Below are 25,698 nucleotides of genomic sequence, written 5' to 3'. Positions count from 1 at the left end.
GATTGAAACATATCTATAGTGGTACATTTCGGTAAAAAAATAGTACATTCCCAATATAGTACTAATAATCTTGATTTCAATTGTGTTAATTGTAAATTGTATATAGTACCACTAAATCAGAATTTTTTAAATTATCAACTATATTTAATTTTTATTTTATATTACACAATTTCTTTTGTTCTATTAGTAGAAGAACCCTAAGTATATATTTTTAAATGTTAATATTATTTTTTCAAAACTGATATGGAAACTATCAATTGTGTCGGTTGACCCCAAAGTTAACACTAGACAATAAAAATTTACATGCAATATGTTTTTATCAACCGCCATTTACTTTTGGGATAAAAATGTCACAAAATTGATAGTTTAATATTACTTTAAACTAAAGAAAATTTGGGTGCCATATGAAAAATATATAGTTTAGGGCATTTATTACCTAAAAAAATGAACGTTTAAACAATTAAAAACATCAAGAAGACCAATCAATTGAAAAATATATTCCCTTGTAAATAAAAGATGCCCACCACTGGTTTCGACTTCTCCAACCTTATCAACTTACTTTTCTGACCGTTTGTCCTAACCTAACCCAGGTTGAATTAATGTTTTTTTTTTCTTATTACAATAATTATACTTTCAAACTACACAAAAATTAGAAGCTCCATTCTTTTTTCTCTTGTACCTAATCCATGAAAGTAGTCAACTAAGGAGCGTGAACCGAAAACACTACCACCATGGGAAAGCTTTTGCTAGTAATAAACTGCTTCATCCTAGCTATAGGCCACTGTGGGGGTCCACTTATGATGCGCCTCTACTTCATCCATGGCGGAAAACGAGTGTGGTTCTCGAGCTGGTTGGAGACCGGTGGTTGGCCCATTATCCTTTTCCCTATCGCTTGTGCTTACTTGCACCGTTCCAGGACCCAACCCAGTGCGGAAAACAAGCTTTTCTTAATGAAACCCCGTTTGTTCATTGCCGCCGCCGTCATTGGAATCCTAACTGGCGTTGACGACTACATCTACGCCTACGGCGTGGCACGTCTTCCGGTTTCAACCGTTGCTTTAATCATTGCATCGCAGTTGGTTTTCACGGCAGTGTTTGCTTTTGTTTTGGTGAAGCAAAAGTTCACTTCTTATTCCATTAACGCAGTGTTTTTGTTAACGATGGGAGCGGGGGTTTTAGGTTTGAATACGAGCAGTGATCGTCCTAAGAATGAATCATATAGGGAATACGTTTTGGGATTTGTGATGACGGTGGGTGCAGCGGCTTTGTATGGGTTTATTTTACCTTTGGTGGAGTTAACCTACAAGAAGGCAAAGCAAGAAATCAGCTACGGCCTTGTGCTGGAGATTCAGGCGGTGATGTGTTTGTTTGCTACTGCTTTTTCCACAATCGGAATGCTGGTTAACAATGATTTTAAGGTGTCTTTTCTGCCTCGTTCTCTATTAGTCTAGGATGGCAACTGGAATTGGCTGGATTTTGTTTGCCCATACCACTCTAACCCCAACTTAACAACTAAATTTCTACATTAAGAAATTCTTTGATTCCAAAACTTATTATCTATTTTTTTAAATCTAACAAATAAATCAAATACACATTCTGAAAAATAAACTAAATACATATATAATAAATTCTAGTAAAAAATAAACAACTCTGATTCATTTTTTTAAGTGATTATATAATTAAAATAACGCATTTTATTAATTTTGATCTAAAACTAAAACGGTCCTAATCCAAATTGAAGCTTTTAGTTAAAAAAAATCTCACTCACTCTATCTTTACATGTGTTTGGAGAGCGGATCCGCTCGATTGAGTACAATAAGAATTATTTGCAATTTTGGATAATTACGCTAGTAATTAATCTTCATATATTTAATTACCTTTTAAATATGTAATTTTATACTTGTAATTTTAAAATAAAAATATAACTTCCAAAATTAAAAAGTGAAAGTAAATGCTTTTCATATATTTGTACTAAGTTGGAATGATAAAATTATCATTATTAAATTTTTTTACTTAAATATCATCCAACACTAATGTTAGACGATCAAATAAATTTCACATCTTTAATCATACTAACAATATATATAATTTACAAAATTTTAGTTACATATATTTAAAGAAATTAAAATCCTTGTAAAAATAATATAATCATTATCTAATAATAGCGCTTTCTTACCGTAACTCTACTGCGTCTAAACATTTCCTTTTTGAGTTAGAGGTTTTATTTTGGTATAACATTTAAGGTTTGTATTTGATATTTTAATAATGCATATATATTGTCAATAAACTTTAACAAGTTACGTAATTAAATTTGAAGTAAATAGAAGTTTTTAATTCACTGAAATTTTTACATCGTAAATTCTATTATTGAATCATTTTATTTTGTAGCTACGAATGACATTAAAATGACATAATTTTCAAGGTAATTCCAAAGGAGGCAAGAGAATTCGTGCTTGGGGAAACAAAGTATTACACAATTGCGATTATGAGTGCAATAGTATGGCAATGTTTTTACTTGGGAGTGATAGGAATTATCTTCTGTTCCTCATCATTGGTATCGGGTATTGTAATTGCTGTTCTATTGCCTGTAACTGAGATTCTGGCTGTAATTTTCTACAAAGAAAGCTTTCATGCCGAGAAGGGAGTGGCGCTTGCACTCTCACTTTGGGGCTTCCTTTCTTACTTTTGTGGGGAGATTAAGCAATCCAAGATCAACAAACCGGCTCTTCATCTTCTTCAATCAGAGATGCCCTCGGTTCCTAATTGCCAGATTAGTGTTTAATGTTTTTTTTTTATTTCAACAACTATTTACAAAATAAGAAATTTATCATAGTTATACTATGAATTGCTTTTCCAGTTTCATGCAAGTATTCAATTTCCAATGAAGGAAAAATATTTGGTAGAACGAAGTTTAAAAATTTCATCAACAAAATTGAGGTAGTAATAAGTTGATGTAAGATATAGTAAAAATTTAAACAAATAAATAAATAAATAAATAACAAAAATTGATACATAGAAATCTTTTTAACTTTGGTTGCGAGTTAAAAAAATGTATGAGTGCACCAAATATTAATCCTAAAATAATAATGACTACGTAAACCACATTACAAGTCATCTAACTATTTACATTTTGTTTGGTCACTCAATTATGAAAAGTTATCAAATAGTCATCTAACTATTCAATTATTTATTTTTTAATCACTAACACATTAAATGCCTAACGGAAAGATAACTTTGACAGTTGTTAAAATTTACATAATAACAAATTTAACCATCAATGCTTATACATGAGTCAATTTAGTCTTAGTTTTTAAAAATATAGCCCACAATGTTTACACATTTCAGTATGTTATCTTATTTTCTATTTAGAAGAAAACAATTTAATACATAATGTTTAATTTAGAAATAAGAACAAAAATACATTTTCTTTTAAAATTATGTTTATTATTAAACTAGATAATCCTTAAATTCATTGCTATCCTTGTACTTCAAATGAATAAGAACTTGATATTTCTCAAAGACAATTAACACACTTTTTGTGTGCTTGAGTTGGTTGCCATGGATGAAGCAAATCAAAACTTAAAAAAAAAAACCCTGAAGTTGTTAGACTTAAAATTGAGTTATATTAACAAAGTGGGTACTTTTTATTTTCAAGGAAATCTTATTGCGGCTTAGTCTTTGGAAGTTGGTGATTTCAAAGGCACTTTCATTTTCCTTTTATTGGTGGGTTGGTTGAAGGAGTGATGAGGCTCACTTTCCAATTGACTTAAAATGCACACTTTTGAAAAAAGGATAAAGAAGAATAAATCATTCTCTTGAAAATCAAGTCACTTTCCACTTTAGTTCAATAAAAGATCTACGAGGTCATAAAAAACCTTTCAAATCATTTCTAAGGTTTCTTTACAAAACTATAGTGTTAGGACCTTGTTCGAGGTTAGTTCATGCTTGAAAAACACAAATTTAGAGGTGCAGGGCTAGAGTTACCAATACACGGCCCTATATATTGGTACCTTGCTCTAATACTGTAGCATTCTAGGTACTCAGTTGCATGTATCGATACCTGAATGTAGGAGACCCCAAAATTGGTTCAAAGAAACTTCAAAACATCCCAAACATAATCAAACCAATCCAGTAAGTTTCAATTCATTTTAAGACATTATAAACACTCATTTGGACACACATTCATCTTAGAAGCATAATTGAATCAAATCAACTCCAAAATCATTAACTTGAAACTGTTAAAAATATTTCCCATTTCATAAAATATCCCAAAATATAAAAGTTTTGTAAAGAATACTCTTAGCCAATGCACATATCAATTTAATATTTTCTAATAAAAATAATTCAAAACTAGATTCTCTATGCTCTTCAAACCTCACTTGAAACATGATCCTTCAAGATTTGATCTTTTGTTTCTCAGAATGGATCTTCCACCTACGCATTTTAAACCACTAACGCGTTCAGCTTAAAAAGCTTATTAAGTACACTTAGATTTTCTTCTTTAACATCTTTCACCCTTCCATTGAGTCTTTTACGTTTGAAAAAATATGGTTCAAAAATAATTTTCTTGCACAACGGAAAAATAAAAGTTTAAAAATCGAGCCGGCTTGTGATATTTATAGCAATAAAATTTTTCTTGAAATAATAGTTCCCACATTTCAATTGAACGATCTTCTTTGCTATTTTCATACCACAAACTGCTTCAAGTGTAGGTTCAAACAGTTTCGAATCAAACATAGAATCAAAAATAGTTTTCCAACTTTAAATTCTCTCTCACTTATAGAAACCAGTAGAATTGTTATTTTCAGAAAACCGAATTTATACTTAGAAATAAATTCTCACTATTTCCAGGCAGAATAACAATATCTCAAAGTTGTATGTAACTTGTATATTCTAGCCTTATCAGTTTTATTTATTTATAGGGAGAGATAGAGAAACCTCGGTTGAATTAGTAGAACACAAATAATACTTATTTAATAGAAAAACCAATCTCCTAGTTGAACCAGGGGAGAGAGGCTACTAACATTAATTAATAATACTAAGGTTGCTGATCGAGCCTCGATATGTGTGCATCGGGGATTAGAAATATACAATTTAATTTAGAATGATGTGTGTGTCTACAAGTGTATAGATCAAATTCTAATATAGTAAATTTACAATGAAATACTTTGGAAGTATTTCGAGGATCATAACCAACGGAGGTTTGTTTAAACTAAATTAATAGGAAGTATTAGCACACTAACCTAGGTCTAAATAGCTACCAGTTTACTCATCATATAGGGCCAAAGTGAAAATTAAGAGCCGGAGAAATAAAGACTAAATTGCAGAAATACTAAAATTGCCAAATTAATAATTAAATTAAAAAAAACAGAAGGTGATTAACTTCCATGGTTGTGATTAACTTAGATTTAAGAATTTTACCAATTAATTAAGAACTAAACTAATTAATACCTTTTATGGCGCCCCAAATCCGACCAAGACGGTTTAACTTGAATCTATAGCGTCACATTAGTGACTTAAGTGACCACACTACAGACCACCAATCACACCACACATTTTCATACATACTTGTCAATCATAAATAGAGGAAAACATACATTGTAAGACTCGGTTACCCTAATTGACCCGAAATTGGGAGAAGCTAGGATTAAATTAAAAGGACTAGTAAATTATCAGACTCTGTTGGGAAATTCAAGAATTTTGGTGGCCAGAATATGAATAGTTGGATCCTAATTCTAATTCAATTAGTCTAGAACTAGCTGATTCTAAAGTGGGAGACAAAATAATTAAGAATGGATGGTGGAAATGGCCAATGAGGATTATGCCCAAAGGGAGCCTATATATAGGTGTGAATGGAGACAAAATTTTCTCAATTATGTTTATAAATCTTTCCTTTCCATAACATTATCTTCTTTAGTCAGTCTAAATAATAAGGGGATGCGGATGAAGAATGCTCTGCATGTCGCAACAGAAGTGTGAATTTAAGTTTGGTGATGGAGAAATTGAGAAACCGGTAAGCTTCCTTATCTCTCTGTACTTGTAAATTGAAGAGAAGAAGTAGAGTAAAAACTCTCAAAGCTTTTAGATAATTGTGTATTTTGGATCTTAAGGTTTGAACAACTTTAGTTTAACCAATATATGGTTGTCATGCTTAGCTGCTAGGATGAATGAGGTTCTAGCATTTGGACTAGCTAAGCTGTCAAGGAGAAGAAAACAAGGTGAGTACCTGCAATTTACTTTATGGCTGCTAAATGCTATTGTGTGAAATTGTCATGCTAACTGTTGGTTATAATAGTTTATGATTGTTAAATGGTTATCTAGCATAATGCATTTCATAATGATATTCTGTATGGTATGCATGAATATTGTATGCATGATACGGAAAGGAAATTACCAATAGGTTAGATGAAGTTAAGAATGGGAAAAAGGGGTGATTCGGTTAGATATCACTATATGGTGTTGCTGAATGCACCCATGATGAATGAAGCTCTAGGCCTTGCGAAGGGGACACTACGATGTTTGAGCATCAATGTGTAATATGACAAAATGGAGGAATGGGCGGAGGAATAGGGAAAGAGGAAAATGGAATTCCATTAAGATTTCACCATTTGGGGTTGCTGGGAGTAAACCTTGATGTGCAATGCTCCAGGCTTTGCGAGGGGAAGCTTCGGTGTTCAAGTATCAAGGTGGGCACTTCTAGGAAGACCTTTCCTGGCCACTTCTAGATCTACCATTGATTTAGAAAAAAAAGAGCTAACTATGAAAATTAATGGTGAGATAGAAATAGTCAAATGTTGTTATCAACCGAATGAGGAAGAATAGAGGATATTAGGGAAGCATTACAAAAAATTATTCATCTCTAACGTTCTTGAATCAAAGGGAATGATTCCCTTTATGAATGCAAAAAGAATAAATAGGTTCAAAGAATGGGACAAGGAGGCAAAGGTGGAGTGGCACGACGGTCGGTGGACTAATACTGATAGAATAAAGAAATCATCTACGGGTGAATTGACAATATTGCTAGACAAATCTAGCAGTATAACTTAAAATATGTGAATTGTTGCCTGATTTTTTGTAAATTATTTTATATTTAACTAACCCCATAATTTAAATTCTAAATTTTATTTGATGTATGTTCAAGTTTTAGACCAAATTATCCTTAAGGTGAAATTTTGGACCGAACTGGAGTCATTGTCGCAGCATTGCACCAGAGAGTCATGACATAGCAGACAGTCCCTGAGAATCGATGAACTGATAGACGTGTCACGACATCGATAACCTGCTAGGTATGCTGCGACACGGAACCCTTGTGTCACGACACCATTGCAAATTTTTATAGGGTTGACCCAATCTACTGCACAACCCGGTGGCTTAAACACTAACACTACCTTATTTTAAATAGTTAAACCCTATTGTATAACCCAAAACAATATCTACAATTAATTAAAACACCCCTTAGCCCTTATTTACTCACACTCTCTCAAATCTATCAGCATCTTTTAAACCCTAAACCCTAAATTCCCTTTCACAAACATAGTGCAACAAGGAATGAGGACATCACAAGCATGCAAGGAATTCGAACAAACCTCAACTATACATTCAAGGTTAAGGGTTCCTAAACTCGATTTTTTTTTACTATTCCATTGAAATCATTATTTATATTGAAATACAATGCCTCCTAGGAAAGTTAGACGAATAATGGAAATGGAGCCATCGATGGTTCAAACTCCCTCTAATTTTCCAAATCTAAATGTTGAAAAGTATTTCAATGTTTAAGGAAAAACATTCATTTAGGAGAGGGGATTTGACCCATCGATGATCTTGTGTAAACAAATATGTCCTTTGGTAAGGTATCATCGATGGGAACATTTTTGGACAATCCCAAAGGATAATGTTGTGGTCCCCGTTGTACAAGAATTCTATACATTTTTATGGGACTACTAGTCTGGAACTACAAAAGGTCATATATAGGATACAGTACTTGTGCGAGGGAAAGAGGTAAGAGTAACCCCTCGAATAATTGTGATTTCTATAATGTTCCATATTATGAAAATGATTTCATGGATAAAACTGACTTAAAACTGACTTAGTATATTTTAGAGACATAGATATGAATAGTATTATAAAATTTTTAACTGAAGGAAGGGGTGAATGAAAGTATCACGTAGGTACCAATATCTCAATATCTTTTCATCAAGCTATTATGTTTCCTAAGGCTAAGATGGATTCAATTTGTTTTCACACAAATTGTACTTGCTTTAAATGTTTCTAATGTTAATACCTTTAGAGCAGTTTTACTCTATGCTACTCTATAAAAAAAGCATGTATGTGTTGGCAAATGGATTGACCAGAACATGGGAAGATTCATTAGTAGCCAGAAGGTAAGAGTATTCTTTCCCTATCTCGTGATTGCTTTATGAAAAAAGGCGGATGTACCTATGACATGCACTAAGTAGTCATTGAAACCATCTCCAAGTATTATCAGTGATACCTTATTCCAACAATACATCAAGCTGAGGGCCAAACAAATAAAAGACGAGAAAAAGCGACAACAAGATACAACAACTACACCCACGTCGTCACAAAGGTTGGAACGAGCTCAACAAGACGTTGGTGAGAGTAGTCATCCAAAACTGGATTGGATGATTCAGTGGATGCAGGAAACAAGACTAATTTTCCAATTCACAAGGCAAAACAACATCCGAGTCCCCAATTATACACTTGACATGTTCAAGCCGATGAGTATGGAACAAGGAGTAAAAACACATGAAAGGGAATAAAAAGGAGAAAATGAGGAGGGTGGTGAGAGTGAGTAGATTGATGAGGAAGACGATTGAATTATTTTAATTTTATAAAGACGTATTAATTTTTGGATGATTTGAAATTTGTAGGAGTATGATTAATAAGTAGATTTTTAGTTTTGTTGCATTTTGTTTAACTTTTCTATGTAGGAACCCGACATGAAGAAGACACAAAAAATTTGAGCTTTACACGATCAAATGAGGAAGCACCCACCAATAAAAGTTAGAGCAGTCACGATCAATTGAGTAACTTCTTTCCTTATCTTTTGATTGGCTACACATTGAGGACAATGTGTCAACTAAAGTGTGTGGTGGGTAACATAGGTTGTTTTTAAAATTTTAATTTTTTTTTTAATTTTCATTTTCTTTTGGTATGCTTCAGCTTGTAGAAATACAAGTGATTGGTTATGAGCAAGTACATAGGTTGCTTATGTTTATGAATAAGTTGACATGACGATAGGAGATTTGAAAATTTTTATTATTAGACTACTAAAGTTCTATATGTTACATGGTAAATAGGTGTTAAGCTATCATTTTTACCAAGTGATATAGAAAAAAAAACAAAGAAACAAGCATGCTAGTATGAATGATAAATGGTTTAATTTGTATTTGTTTGGTTAATTAAATTTGTGCATAATGAGATATTTAGAAATGACTTAATGCATTGTTTGGAACACATCCAGAGCCAAAATGCTATCCTATTTTACTTTACCTTTAGTACCAATTTTGAGCCTTTTTGACACTTCTTGATGAACCATATTACAAACCCCAAGTCTGAAAATGTTAATTTGTATATACCCTTTTTCTTTGGTCCTGTACTGCACGATTATAAATGTCTGGCCATACGTATTGAGGGTTAAGTAGATACATCACAATGGTGTTTGTAAAATTAGAGTGAAATAGGAAAAAATTGTATGATATAGGAACTATAAGTTAGCTTAATGTGCGAAATAAAAAGAAAAACCCGAAAAGGGAATTAGTACGAGTAGAAAAATTCTTTAACCAACGAAAAAGCATTCAAGCGCAAGATGTTTTAAAAAAGAGAAAAGTCACAAAAGAAAGAAACACTCGTTCATTAATGTCAAAAACCTCGTAGGGCTAACCATAGTTACTATGTCATGCTATGATTTCCTATACATGGAGAGACAAGGAAGGTGAGAGAAGGAGAAATAAGGCGGTGAGTAGGTAAGGGTCATTAAGGGGGAAGAATAGGGATCAATACGATGTGCCAAACTATTTTCATATTTTTAACATTTTGATGCTTACTTTTTTTGAATTCCATACCTATCTTAAGCCTCAGAACGTTACAAGCTAAAAAGCCCAATGTGACCTAATTATCCTCATACATGAATGGACATCATACTGAACATATGCATAAACGACTATTTATATTCTACTCGGATAATCAAAGTTTTGTATGATTTGTTGATGGATTCTTATAGGTGAGAACCTTAATACTTGTATATTTTGTAACATACTGAGCTTAAATGTTTTTAATTAAAAGTGGTAAGTCAACTACTCATCATGTTGAAATTGTTAATAAGGATGAAATGCCTAAGTCATATGTTCTGAAATCAATGCTTGTATCATACTTCCTCAAGGGTCGTCATTTTTATTTGTCATCTTTGTTTATGTTGCTTGAGGACAAAAATTATTTAACTATGGGGGAGTTTGATCTGTCATAATTCGGTGTAGTAGATTAAAGTAGTTTTCACATTTAAGGAGATTGAATATAAGAATTTTTGTTATGTTTTAGTTAAGTTCCTTTAGTTTTACTTACATTCAATAAAATGTGCACATCAAGTCTTTTATTGACTTTAAGGGTTGAAACGAGGCCAAAGGGAGAGCTAACCTAATTCATGAGTGTGCAGGAGACCATTAGAAGGCATTTTAGGCCAATATTGGATGCTATGTCACGACATGGGAGATCCAATGTAGCAACATAGAAAGCATAATAGAGTAAGTGAGAAACTACCTTCTATGTTGCAACACACGGTGAGGATGTCATGACATACCATTGGAGATGGCTGTAGAGGAGCATAATGGTTGCTATGTCACAAAACAGGTCCTTGTCTGTCGCAACATCGACTCTATGTTGAGAATAAGACACGAAATAGAAATAGGGGCGTTTTGGTCTGCACAGTTAAACTTAAAGCTCAAGAACATCAGCTAACTTAGGGTTGAGGACATCGACTACCTAAAGGCTATAATAAGCTTCTTTGGCACAGATTATGGACACCATTCCATTAGCTTAGATTCTTTTCTTAGGTTTTAGATTTGTTTTCTTGTTTCTCTTAGGTTTTTATAGTCTAGTTTATTTGGTTCTTCAAGAGATCTATTTGTAAAGTAAGATCAACTTCTATGGATTCGTGTTAATTAATATCAATCAGGCTTTCTTAAACTCTCTATTCTACTTATTTCCCATGATAAATTCTTACATTCTTTCCATGTTGTTTATTAAAGCCATGAGGAACTAATTCTTCTATGAGGATTAGCGAGTGGAGGCATGATCTCTTAACTATTTTGTAGGGTTCCTCAATGGATCAATTGTTTGGAAAAGGAAGAATGTGAAACGAACCCTAAGCCTAAAAACCCTGAGAAGTCAGTATGGTGGGAATTAACCCAAAATTGGAACTGCTCATTCATGAACACCTTTACCCCAAGCAAGTCTGTACTATGAGGTTAGAAGATAAGTAGTTCTTGCTGACTCATTATGTTAGTGGAAGATCAGAAGGTTCTGATAGGGTAGCGACTAGTTGTTTGATGAGGAACACAAGACGATGGTTAATTGGGATTTCCAAAGTGAGTTGATCACCCATCCTCAGATTTAATTCACAGTATTTATCTTTATCTCTTACAACTTTAATTTTTTTATGTTATTTTATTTTACTATTTTACAAACCCTAAACATATTTCTTATTTTAGTCTCATGTTATAACTGACTTAAAATACTAATTAGATATTTAATAGTTGAGGTTAAGATTGATTTAGTACTTGCCTCCCTTGGGTACTATCTTCGGAGTACTCACCTAATTCGTTGTAAAATTTATATTACAACTCGACCTGTATACTTGCGTATACCACCTCATAACTGTAACAGCCCGCTTTTGGGCCTAGTCGGAACAATAGTTTCGGAACAACAAATCCGACAAGGAAAATTTTATTTTCTATTATATTTGTATGGTCTAAAATTTCACGAAATGATTTCGTGAAAATTTCGTTCAAAAATTTCGACGTTTGGGCACTCAATTTAGCCAAAATGACTAAATTGTAAAAAGTGCAAAAGTTGAGTTCTACATGTTAGAAGTGTCCAATTGTTATGAAATTTTAAATTTGAGGTCCTTAAATGGTAATTAGAACATTGGTTACATTGTGGACAAAAATGGATATGAGATAACTGAAATAGGAAATTTTTAAGTTAGGGGTGTTTTGGTAATTTGGTAATGAAAATGTATTAAAAAGACAAAATAGGCCAAAAATCATCATCTTCAAGCCTTGGCCGAATTTCACAAGGGGGAAGCCATTGCTAGGGTTTTCAAGCTTCCAAGCTCCATAGTAAGTGATTTCAAGCCCCGTTTTTAATGTTCTTTACGTTTTTGGAGTCCGGGTAACTTGATTTAGCTTATTCTAGCAATAATTGAATCTAGGGTTTATATTTGGGAAAATACCCATAGGTGAAATGTGTTTATTTTGATTTTTTATAGTAGAATATGAAGCTTGAAATTATATTAAACAACATTTGCTAAGCGATTTTAAGTGAAAACGAGTAAAAACTACGTAATCGGTAAAAATACCTAATGTTCATAAGTAAGTGTTAGAGTGGGAATTCGATGTTGCCATAGAAGGTAAAAATGTTCAACATGTCATAATACATAATAATAAGGGATGAAGTTTAATTTACGAGCTTTGGGGCAAAATCATAATTTTGTGAAACTTTAGGGGCAAAAATGTAATTTTGCCAAAGTGTGATTTTAGGACTAGATTGAATAATGTGAGTCTTAAATAAGTTAAGTGCGTTATTATAAACCAAGAAAGATGAGGAATTGACCTTGAAAGCATGATGGTAAGTTTGTATGTGAATAATACATTATTTTAATTTTATTTAATATATTGTGGAGATATGATTGAGTATAGAATAAATATTTGATGTAGATTAAAAAATGTGAATAAATTGGAAAAGTTGGTAAAATATTGTGAAGTAAGGTTCCCGATTGAACACTCGGATTTGACCGAGATTCTTTGACTGTAAAGGGTTGCTAGGTGCAGATTCCCCAAATCATTGATCAAAAAGGGGTTGCTATGTGCTGATTCCCCGTATCATTGATTATAAGGTGGTTGCTAAGTGCTGATTCCACCGTATCCTTGATTGTGAAAGGGGTTGCTATGTGCTGATTCCCCGTATCATTGATTATAAGGTGGTTGCTAAGTGCTGATTCCACCGTATCCTTGATTGTGAAAGGGGTTGCTATGTGCTGATTCCCCGTATCATTGATTATAAGGTGGTTGCTAAGTGCTGAGTCCACCGAGATCCTTTGAACATGAGGTGGTTGCTAAGTGTTGATTCCACCGTGTAACGGTTAATATTCCGAAGTGTTCATCAGGGAAATTTGATAAGTGAAAATATATGTGAATCGAATAAGGTTATGTGATGAATATTAGGTTCGATATTTAATCGACCCTTGAGTAAGATGAAAAGAAGTAATGAAATTATGAAAAAGTAAAACGTGCAACAAAACAGTTTTGGACAGTAACAATAATGTGATTTTCAAAAATCACCAAAAATGGTGGAAATTGAATTAGAGAGTGACTAAGATATGAAATGAAATATTAAGGAGTCTATTTTTACATAAAAGAAACATAGTAAGCAAAAGAGGTATACATTTTGAGATATTTGAGTTTTAGTGAGGCAGGGTCGGATTGATTTTGGAATCCACTGTTTTGACTTTTGAAAATAATTAAAAATTGTACAAATACAATACAAGTTATAATTTATATACTTAGAATCCTTAATGATTCTGTTTTCAAAGAAACAAACAGAAATATCATCTAAATTCTGTACAATGAGATAATTCATTTTTAATGAAGAGAGGTCAGAGATGTTGAGTAGTGAAACAGAGGTGAATTTAAAGAATAAAGTGTACTAATTGGCCAAGTCAAAAATTTTGAATTTTTATAGTAAGAAGATATGTGAGTCTAGTGTTTGGGAAAATTAACGGATCTTAATTTGGAACTCTGAAACTTCAGATAAAAATGATTTAGTGACTCTGACTCAAATAGACAGCTTTGAATTTAAATATAAGTGAATAGTGAAATTATGTATAATGCTATTTAAGCATGTTTTATACATAAAGGATGTGGAATGGAGAGGAGGAGGAGGGAAATTAATTATATATATGAATTATTTGTGTATAATTTGTTATATGCTCGATTATAATCGATAAATTTTAAAATAAAAATGATGCTTACATTTGCGTATTATTGATCATGATTTAAGCTCATATGGGAAAATAAAGTTTCACAGTATGTGAGTGTGGTATATTTGGTATATGATTTGGTATGAAGTAAGGCCATGAATGGTTTATGGATTAACTCATGTTGGTAAGTTTGATACATGAATAAATGTTGAACTCGGCCATACTTATTATGCTTACGCTATATGTTTATTTGGCTAACATGTGTAGTGTACACGCTTAAGCTTTGGCCAAGTGGTTGCTGAATTATGCCACGTTAAATTTATAAGTTATGCATTGAAATGGTAAGTGCCTAGATGGGAATATGCTTGTGATCATGGAAAGGCTGGTAATGTTTAAATTATGTAAACTTACTTGAAATGGTTTATCATGTGGTTAATTCCAAAAAGAATTATGTTTAAATGTACTAGCTTGTGACTATGGTTGAATGATATGTTATTGTTTTGTGTGATATTCGTAGGAAATGGGTGTGGAAAGGAAATGAAATACTAAGTTCATACTTGAAGAATAAAATGACGAAAAAGGGGATGATGAGTTGATTTGATGTTGTTATTTAAGTTTAAGTGATGTTTTCATTGTAATACTAAGAATTTTATAAATGTGTTAATGAATGGTATAATCGATAAACGTTAAGTTAAATGGTGAATACGTATTAGTATTGAACTTAACGATATTGAAGTGTAAATGAATTAAATGGAAGTTTCTAGTGATATGATTTGAATTAAAAGAATTATTGTGGTATTGAAATATATGTATTAGATTGAGAAATTGATTTGAATTGTGAACATGAAAGATTGTGAATTGAATAAAATGGAAATGAACCATTGAATTACATGAGTAAGTATAGGGTCTCATAGGCCCTATTTGTTATGAATATAATATTTTGAGGATATGTTGTAAAGAATTATAAAAGCATGTTAAAAATTTGAAGATTTTAAATTTGAATGAAATTTTGTAATTCGATTTAATACGTTTACATGTGTAAGTGTTCTAGTAATGCCTCATACCCTATTCTGGAGTTGAATACGGGTAAGGGGTGTTACAATAACTCTCTATTTTATTGCAGTACTAACACTACAAATCAAGATGGACAAGTCCATATACAATACAATAGGTAACCGCTCATGGGGCAATAGAGTTGATCAAAAAAGGGTGTCAAACCTTTCTTGTTAATTGCGAACAAGTAAAAAATTATTTTGGAGGCACTATTAATACTGTAGTGGAAGAACAAACCTTGCAGTGTAGCGCCCTTTGGGATTTCTCAGACATCAAGGGAAAACCAAAAAACATGAGGGAAGATAGGGAAAAAGGTAACCCAACTGGTGATTTCACGAGAAATACAGGAATCTGGACATCACGTCATGACAGCATTCCAGAATGTCAGAACGAAGAACAAAATTGCAATTCAAGAATTTGCCTCGACGTCGTAACATCACCTAGGGATTTTGCGACACCACTGCGTAACCCTTTTTATCTGAACTAACTTAACTATTGACATATTTGTAGCGTAATTGTATTATAATTCTTGTTCTTGAGTTGCTTACTTAGTAGAACTAGATTATAACTCTTGAATAATTTATTCTTCCTTCCTAATCTATAAATAGGACATATGGCCACCTTATGATATCATTAACAAAGATCAAATTGTAGGCAACTCTGGTTTATCAACAAAAAAGGGTAATTTGCAAACATAATAAGAATAGATCATCAAATGGCTAGTTTCAATGCAAGCGCTTCAAGCCCAACTATTGAGTTTCAAGCGAGCTGTAACAGCCCGATTTTAGGCCTAGTCGAAATAGTAGTTTCGGGACCACAAATTCGATGAGGAAAAATTTATTTTTTATTATATTTTTATGGTCTACAATTTCACAGAATGATTTCGTAAAAATTTTGTTCAAAAATTTCGACGTTTGGGCACTCAATTTAGCTAAAAGGACTAAATTGTAAAAAGTGTAAAAGTTATGTTCTACATGTTAGAAGTGTCCAACTGTTATGAAATTTTAAATTGGAGGTCTTTAAATCGTAATTAGACCATTGGTTAACTTGTTTGACAAAAATGGACAAGAGATAAGTGAAATAGGATATTTTTAAGTTGGGGGCATTTTGGTTATTTAGTAATTAAAAGAATTAAAAAGGCCAAAATAGCCAAAAATTTGTCCATCTTCTCCATGATGAACGAAAATAGCAAGGGGGAAGCCATGGTTAGGGTTTTCAAGCTTCCAATCTCCAAAGTAAGTGATTCCAAGCGCCGTTTTTAATGTTCTTTACGTTTTTGAAGTCACGGTAGCTTAATTTAGCTTATTCTAGTAATAATTGAACCTAGGGATTATATTTGGAAAAATACCCATAGGTGAAATGTGTTTATTTTGATGTTTTATGGTAGAATATGAAGTTTGAAATTGTGTCAAACATTTTTTGCTAAGTGATTTTCAGTGAAAACAAATGAAATGACATAATCGGTAAAAATTATTATTGTTCATAAGTGCATGTTAGAGCAAGGATTTGATGTTGCTATAGAAGGAAAAAATATTTAGCATGTTATAAAACATAAGAGAAAGGAATAAAGTTTAATTTCCGTGCCTAGGGGCAAAATTGTAATTTTGTGAAACTGTAGGGGCAAAAATGTAATTTTTCCAAAATGTGATTTTTGGATTGGATTGAATAATGTGAATGTTATATAAGCTAAATATGTTATTATAAATCGAGAAAGATGAGAAATTGACATTGATTGGTAAAAAAATGTGAGAAAAAGTGAAAATTCCCGGTTGAACCTTCGGAATGAAAGAGATACGAGTGAAGTTGCTAGGTCACGTGTGTAGTACTATGTGCAGGCTACTACGTGTGCCAGAATGATAGGCCACATGTGTAGTACTATGTGTAGGCTACTATGCGTACTGGATAGCTTCGATCACGTGTGTAGTACTATGTGCAGGCTACTACGTGTATCGGATGAAAATGGTCACATGTGTAGTACTATGTGCAGGCTACTATGTGAACCGGATATCATTTATTATAAGGTGGTTGCTATGTGTTGATTCCACCGTGTATGTGTTATTATTCCGAAGTGTTCATCGGGAAATTGACTAAGTGTAATTGAGTGATGAATATATATGTGGAATTGAATTGAAGGTTGACTTGAAATTGGAAATTAGAAATTAGATTGCTTTGAATATAGTGATAAATTGAATGAATTGTATATGGATTGAAATGAACTATTGGAATGAGATGTGAAAAAATTCAATGGAATTGAGATACTGAAAAAGTGAAATTATGAAAGAATTCATTTTACAACAAAACAGTTTAGACAGCAACAGTTGTGTGACTTTGAAAAATCTCCAAAAATGGTGAAAATTGAATTATAGAGTGAATAAGATATTAAATGAAATCCTAATGAGTCTATTTTTACATAAAAGAAACAGAGCAAGCAACAGAGTTATATATTTTGAAATATTTGAATTTTAGTGAGGTAGGGTCGGATTGATTTTGGAATCCCCTGTTCTGAATTTGGAAAATAATTACAAATTATAAAAAAAATAATTATGACTTGTAATTTATATTCATAGAATGCTTAATGAGTCTATTTTCAAAGGAAATAAACAACAATATCATCCGAATTATGTACAATGAGATAATTCATTTTTAGTGAAGAGAGGTTAGAGATGTTGAGCAGTGAAACATGGGTGACTTTAAAGAATAAAATGTACTAATTTCCGAAGTCAAAAATTCTAAAAATTTTATGGTAAGAAGATATGTGAGTTAAGTTTCGGGGAAAATTAACTAATCTTAATTTCGAGCTCTGTAGCTCCAGATAAAAATGATTTAGTGACTCTGACTCAAATAGATAGCTTTGAATTTAAACATAAGTGAATAGTGAAATTATGTATAATGCTATTTGAGCATGTTATATACATAAAGGATGTGGGATGGAGAGGAGGAGAAGGACAATAAAGTATATGAATGAATTGTGTATAATTGGTTATATGCCTGATTATAATCGATAAACGTTGAAATAGGAGTGATGTTTATATTGGTGCATTACTAGTCATGGTAAGCTCATGAGAGAAAGTAAAGTTTCATAGCATATGTGTGTGGTATATTTGGCATGAAGTGATGTCATGAGTGACTTATGAATTAACTCATGTTGGTAAGTTGATGCATAATTATAGTTTTCAAATATATACATATTTGTAATATTTTGGTATGTGATTAGGAAAAGGGTAATAAATAGCATAATGAAAATTCGGCCATAGTGCTAGTTTATGTTAAAAGAGTGTTTTATGGCATATCTTAAGTAATGGAATGTTATAAATTTTGAGGTTAATTTTCTAGTCAAATAAATGACAAATGAATTGATTGCATATTAGTAATTTTGACATATGTTTGGTATATGAAACGTAATAATATATGCTTGAATAAACTTTGAGTATTCGAATGACATGGATTTGATGGTGATAAGAATCGAATATTGAATTCATGAAGCACGGTGATGTATTATTGTTGTATGATAGCTTGGTTCGAGAAATTGATTAGGTAAATGGTAAGTGGAAGCATTTATTGATTTAGAAGAAAATTTGGAATGAACATTAAATTTAGCTCAATTAAATGATTTCATCAATTAAACATTGTGTATACCGAATGTGTTAGTGAATTACATATTTGTAAATTAACATTCAAAGTTCGGTAAGTGATATATGAAATTAACATGAAAATATTTATGATCGTTATTAATATTGATTCTGACATAAAATGGATTCTTTAATATTGGATTGATTTAAGAATATATTGAGCATATGAATGGGTATGTATTGGGCCTCATATACCCTAATTAGCGACTCGAAGATAATAATTTGAAAGTTTTTAATTTGGATGAAATTTTATAACTCGGTTTAATATGTCTATAAGTGTATTTATTCTGGTAATGCCTCGTACCCTATTCCAATGTTGAATACGGGTAAGAGGTGTTACAATGTGACATCACCAGATCCGGCCCTAATGTTTAGGCCGGGTTTGGGAGCGACGTGGATAAGTATCTGCAACAATTACAGACATATACTTTTATTCAAGAATAGGGATTTGACCCTTTAATGAGGAATTACAAAGGAATATGGGAAAATGCAACTGAAAGGGAATGGATGAAATTCTGCCTGCTAGCCGAAGAGTCCCTAATAATTCCTATGATGCAAGACTTTTATCTAGCATTAAAACAAAGGGAATCAGTTAGACCATTCTACAAGATGTGCTCCTTTGTGAAGGTCAGAGGTGTTAATGTTTCGGTAACTTAGATGAGTATTTTCCAAATTTATGATGCACCATATTATTATCGCGATTATCTCTATAAAAAGATTTAAAGGAATTCAAAAAAAATTGATACAGAGGAAGTATTGAGATATCGAACAAGACAACAATTCCTGAGATGTTCAATTAAGAGCTGATGACACCAAAAGCCAAGATGTGGATGAAATTTGTATGTTTAAGAATATGGCATGTAGCAAAGGTGTCTGAGATTATTCCAATTCAAGCGATCATATCTTATAGGATCCTTTAGAAGAAACAAATGTTTATTGGAACCTGGATATATAAGAACATGGTTGATTGTACGAGAAATTTAGGAAAAGGATTGTTTTTCCCACATCTAATTATGGAATTATGTAAAAGGGTAGGAGTACCCATGGAACGGATGGATAAAACCATGAATCCCTCAAGGAAATTACTCGGTGATAATTTATTCAAGCAATTTGTTCTTATATAGATGAAACAAAAAGAGGAAAGGAGAAAAAGCGGATTGTAGGAAGATAAGGACTAATACTCAAGAGTAATCTAGTAGTATTAAGAGTAGATAAATTTTGGAAAACTTGAATGCTTATTTCTTTACGTGTATTTTTTTTATTTTAGGGATTGTATTGATTTTTAGGGTAATGCAAATTTGTTTTTAGGATAGGGATAAATAAATAATTCTTTGTTTTTTAGTTTTTTTAAATCTTTCATTTTTTAAAAAACCCAACATGGAAGAGACACAAACAAATCGAGCTTCACATGATCAAAGGAAGAAGCACCCAACATTAGGCACCACAATCAATCGGGTAACTTTTCACCTTATCTTTTTATGGGCTACACATTGAGGACAATGGGGGGTACCAGGAAATTTGTTGTTTTAATTTGATTTTTCTTGTCTTTTCTGTGCTTAAGCTTGTAGAATACAAGTGATTAGCTAGGAGCATGTACATAGGTTGCTTGTGTTTATAAATAAATTTGGCATGATGATAGGTGATTTTAAATTTTTTTATTATTAGACTACTAAGTTTCATATGTTACACTATAAATAGGTTTTAAGCAATCAACTGTACCAAGTGATATAGAAAATACAAGGAAATGAGCATGCTAGTACAAATGATAAATAGTTGAATTTGTATTTGTTTGGTTGATTAAATTTATGGATGTTGAGATATTTAGGATAACCTAAGGCATTATTTGGAACAAATCCAGAGCTTAAAAGCTTTCCTAATTATATTTCACATTTAGTACCAACTTTTGAGCCTATTAACACTTCTTTGATGAACCACATTACATGCCCCGAGCCTAAAAACATTAATTTGTATTTTCCATTGTTCTTTGGTCCTTCACTATATGATTATAGACGTCTGGCCATACGTATTGATGGTTAAGTAGATATATAATTGCGAAGTTCATAAAAATGGAGTGAAAAAAGACAGTTTAGTGTGATATGGGAATTATAGGTTAGCCTGGAAGCGCAAAACAAGAAGAAAAATCCAAAAAAGAAAATTCATACGAGTTAAAGTACTTGAAAAGCCAAAAAGCATTATTGTGTAAGAAAAATTAAAAGAGAAAAGTGACAAAGTCACAAAAGAAAGAAAAACTCGTTCATTAGTGTACCAAAAAAACTCGTAGGCTAGCCATAATTACTATGTCATGCTACGATTTCCTATGATTTCCTATTTGGAGAGATAAGGAAGAAGAGACAAGGAGATAAAAGGCGGTGAGCGAGAAAGGGTCACTAAGGGGGAAGAATAGGGATCGATACGATGTGCCAAACTATTTTCATGTTTGTAACCCTATTGATGCTTACTGTTTTTGAATTCCATACTTGTCCTCATCCTCAAAACGTTACAAGCCAAAAAGCCCTATGTGACCTAAGTATTCTCATAAATGAATGGACATCATACTAGACATGTGCATAAATTACTATTAGTATTCTGCTTGGAAAATCAAAGTACTTGTATGATTTGTTGATGGATTCCTATAAGAGAGAACCTTAATAGTTGTATATTTTGCAACATACTAAACTTAGATGTTTGAAGTCAAAGGTGGAAAGTCAACTATTCATCATGTTGAAGTTGTTAGTAAAATGAAATGCCTAATTCATATGCTCTTAAATCAATGCTTGTATCATACTTGCTTAAGGGTTGTCATTTTTATTTGTCATCTTTTTTTATGTTACTTGAGGAAAACTAGTGACTTAAGTGTGGGGGAGTTTGATCTACCGTAATTCGGTGTAGCAAATTAAACTAGTTTTCACACTTAAAGAGGCTAAATACAAGAATTTTCATTACATTTTTGTTAAGTTTCTTTAGTGATACTTACATTCAATAAAATGTGAAAATTGAGTCTTTTATTGACCCTAAGGGCATTAGAAGGCATTTTAGGATGATACTGGACAATATATCGCAACACAAGAGGACTGATGTCGCAACATAGGGAACAGAATGAAGAAAATTCAAATATTCCTTCGATGTCTCAACACAAGTACTGATGTGTAGCGATATCGACTCTGGGATGGATATTAAACATGAAGTAGGGACATTTTGGTCCGTACAGTCGAACTTAAAGCTTGAGAACTTTAGTTAACCTAGGGTTAAGGATGATGACCACCTGCAGGCTATAAATAGGCTCCATTGTCACATGTTATAGTCACATTGGAATAAACCTAGTTTCTTCCTTTATATTTAGTTTCGTTTTCTTTCTTAGGTTTCTATAGTTTAGTTTATTTGTTCCTATTTTTCTTTCAAGAGATCTGAATTGTGGAATCATTCAACTCTATGGATTTATACTAAATACGAATACAATTAGGCTATTTCATTTATTCTATCTTCTCAATTTAATTAGCACGCTTTCTCTTTTCATCGATTATATATTGTTTATGAATGCCATGAGGATCTAATCCTTCCATAAGGGATTAGCGAGTGGAGGTATGATCTTGTAGGGTTACTCAATGGGTCAGTTGTTTGGGAAAAGGTGAATGTGAAACAAACGCCAGACTTGACATCCTCGGGAAGTCATCAAGGTGAAAATGAACCCAAAATTGGTATTGGCCATCTGTGAACACCTTAACCCCAAACCAGTCTGGACTGTAAGGTTAGAAGATAAGTAGTTCTTGTTGAGTCGTTATGTTACTGGAAGATCGGTAGATCCTACTAGGGTAGCGGCTAGTTGATTGACGAGGAACCCGAAGTGACAGTTGATGGAGATTACCGAAGTGAGCTAATCACCCATAATCAGATTTGATTTATTCTTCATTTTTAATCTATTGAATTTTATATTTTATGATTTATTTATTATTATTATAAAATCCTTAAAAATTCTTAATTTTACACACTTCGTACTATAACTGAATTTAAAAGTACTAATTAGATCTTTTAGTACCTAGGTTTGAATTAATTTAGCATTCATCTCCCTTGGGTACGAACCTCAGAGTACTCACCCACTCCGTTGTGAAACTATTTCACAACTAGATCCGTATACTTGAGGATACCATCTTGTTATTTTATATTTTATTAGAGTATTCACACTCTAGACGTTCAATACGTCTGGAGGCGGTCAGTTTCTTACCTACTTTAGGTTTGGATCATCATGCCATCTCGATTATAGGTATTCGAATAGGGATTCCCAACCTTATTGCCCATGTAATTCCTCTCAACATTAGTGTTCTCATATTGCTACCTAAAGCAACGCCTCCACTCTACCCACCTATATGGAATAATCCCTTAATGTACAATTATCCATCAATCTCGATCGAGGTAAATGATCTTGATCTTCAAACAAAGGGTGGTTCAGAGGTAACTCTTCGAACAAAGGATTCTGCCTCGGTAGATGCACTATTAGTGGATCTTCCTCCAAAACAAACCTTTCCTTGCATTTTTAAGAGTCCTTTATGACTTACGATCAAATGGAACTAACTTATTGTTACTAAGAGTCATACACTGAAAAGGAACAATAGAAACAAACAAAGAAAAATTAAAACCAAATAAATGAAATGACAGAACAAAAAATAAAATTAAGCATTGTGTAACACACTCACTCGACTTGATAAAAAAAGTTCAGGTATGGGGTGCCACAAATGGACTGGATTACACTAATCGTAATTTTAAACTTGAAAATTGGAGGATTGAATTTATTGAGAAACAATAAATGCTTCTTACATAAAAAAACCTTAAATTTTACATTAACAACTATTTTTTGTCTCCACTTTCGAACCTTAAGGGAACTATTTAAATACAATATATTTGACCCCTAGGCAGAGCCTCTAAAGGTACCCCTTCCTTTGTGCATGACACCTCACTAATGATGATCCTTAATCTAACATTGTCTGGCTTGGTCCTTTCCTTGAGCTCCTTATCTCGCAATTCCTGCAACCGTAAGTTAAACCCTTGTAAGTTCATATGAACTTAGTGATTTTCTTTAATACGTTATATGAAATTACACCCCATCTTGCAAGGGCTTAAACAAAAAAGAACTAAACACAGTTAACTCCTTGCTAATTTTTGGAAAATTTCTCTCAACCCGAAGTGGTAGGCTCTAATTTATTTCCAAACCTTTCCACTGGCTAATAGGGCTTAAGTGTTCTTCCCTTGGGAAATATTATCAACCCTTGGTCAGTCTTGACAGTTCCTCAGATTTCTCACCATGTCTACAGACTCTGTCCTTCCTTTAATTGTATTCTTTCATCCAATGATTCCCAATATGGATTTTTCCCTCCACTGTGGCCTTATGAGGTGGTCCTTCAGTTACCCTCCTAATGGCCCTTAGGTAAGTCCTCCCCAGCGATCATTCTAAATCTGGTTAGTCCATGAAAGACTCATTTTCTTACGATAGTCCCGAAGGACATGTTGACAATCCATCCGTTAGGATAACTAATGAGGTCTCACGTCACTCTGGAACACTAAGTCCTACTTGGGTTACATAGTTATCAAATTACATCCTTATAACTTGCCTTTTTCTCATTACCTTAATTTTATAGTAACATACATGTCTTCTATTGACCGTTTTGGCCCATAGTACTCAAACTATCATCAAAGTGACCATCTGAGTTCACGATTTCTCTTACATGCTGGTTCCCAAAAAAACTAGTCGTTTGGTTGGTACTTCCTCAATAGTTTCCCCTTAAAAAGGAATAGTCTTGACAAACATATATATTGCTTGGGTACTCTTTTTTCGTACCTCTTTTTCTCTGATAAAATGTTTTATTGGACGCCATTTGGCGACCCTCAATGGTAGATCCCTATCTACGATCCTCGGATAAACCTTCTTTCATTTGTGTGACAACTAGGCACTATTGGTTCAACATTTCTCATGTTTGATTCTTTTTGAGTTATCATTCGTATACCCAATTGGCTTCTATGATTACTGCTTTGGTGAATCGTGTAATAGCCCTCCTAAAGAAGTCTCCATATCCGGTTACTGTTTGGCGGATAATTGTTAAAATCTGTGAAGTCGCCGATGCAAATAATGCAAAGAAAGTCGCTAGTGTGATATATGTGGCAAAGCCACCAATACAATATACTTCCCCTATATCAACATCCCAATCTCATGCAGTATGTCATGTCACAAATCGTACGTGTATGCAGTATGTCATACTCAGTAACAGTCATTTATATATCATAGAGCACATCGGTTATACACATATTTCAACTCCTAAGGGTATAACAGTCATTTTACCCTTCAGAGGTATTTCAGTCATTTTACCCTTGGGGTTATGTCAGTCATTTTAACCTTTAGGGGTATTTCAGTCATTTTACCCTTCGAGGGTATTTCGGTTATTTTACCCTTTGGGGCTATTTCAGTCATTTTACCTTTTGAGCATATTTCAGTTATTTTACCCTTCGAGGGTATTTCAATTATTTTACTTGTCAGGGGTATTTCGGTCATTTTACCTTTCAAGGGTATTTCAATCATTTTACCCTTTGGGGGTATTTCAGTTATTTTACCCTTCGAGGGTATTTTGGTCATTTTACCCTTTGAGGGTATTTCAGTCATTTTAACCTTCGAGGGTATTTCGGTCATTTTATCCTTCGAAGGAATTTTAATCATTTTACCCTTCGAGGATATTTCGGTCGTTTTACCCTTTGAGGGTATTTCAATCATTTTAGGCCCATTACGGCCTAAGCCTATGAAAATGCTCATGGAGGCCTCTA

At 32.9% G+C, this 25,698-nt stretch overlaps 1 protein-coding gene across 1 annotated transcript; it reads left to right on the top strand.

Annotated features, from left to right (window-relative positions):
- The first annotated feature begins 592 nt into the window (after nt 1-592).
- LOC105785289 (purine permease 3) lies at nt 593-2,860 on the top strand. Its single transcript, XM_012611285.2, has 2 exons — nt 593-1,418; nt 2,423-2,860. Exons 1-2 carry the CDS (start codon nt 732-734, stop codon nt 2,780-2,782), a joined length of 1,047 nt encoding a protein of 348 aa, XP_012466739.1. The 5' UTR covers nt 593-731; the 3' UTR covers nt 2,783-2,860.
- Nucleotides 2,861-25,698: the final 22,838 nt, after the last annotated feature.

This window comes from Gossypium raimondii, chromosome 1 (genome assembly GCF_025698545.1).
Source record: "Gossypium raimondii isolate GPD5lz chromosome 1, ASM2569854v1, whole genome shotgun sequence".
NCBI classification, from domain to species: domain Eukaryota; kingdom Viridiplantae; phylum Streptophyta; class Magnoliopsida; order Malvales; family Malvaceae; genus Gossypium; species Gossypium raimondii.
This window is presented reverse-complemented; position numbering and strand designations above follow the sequence as displayed.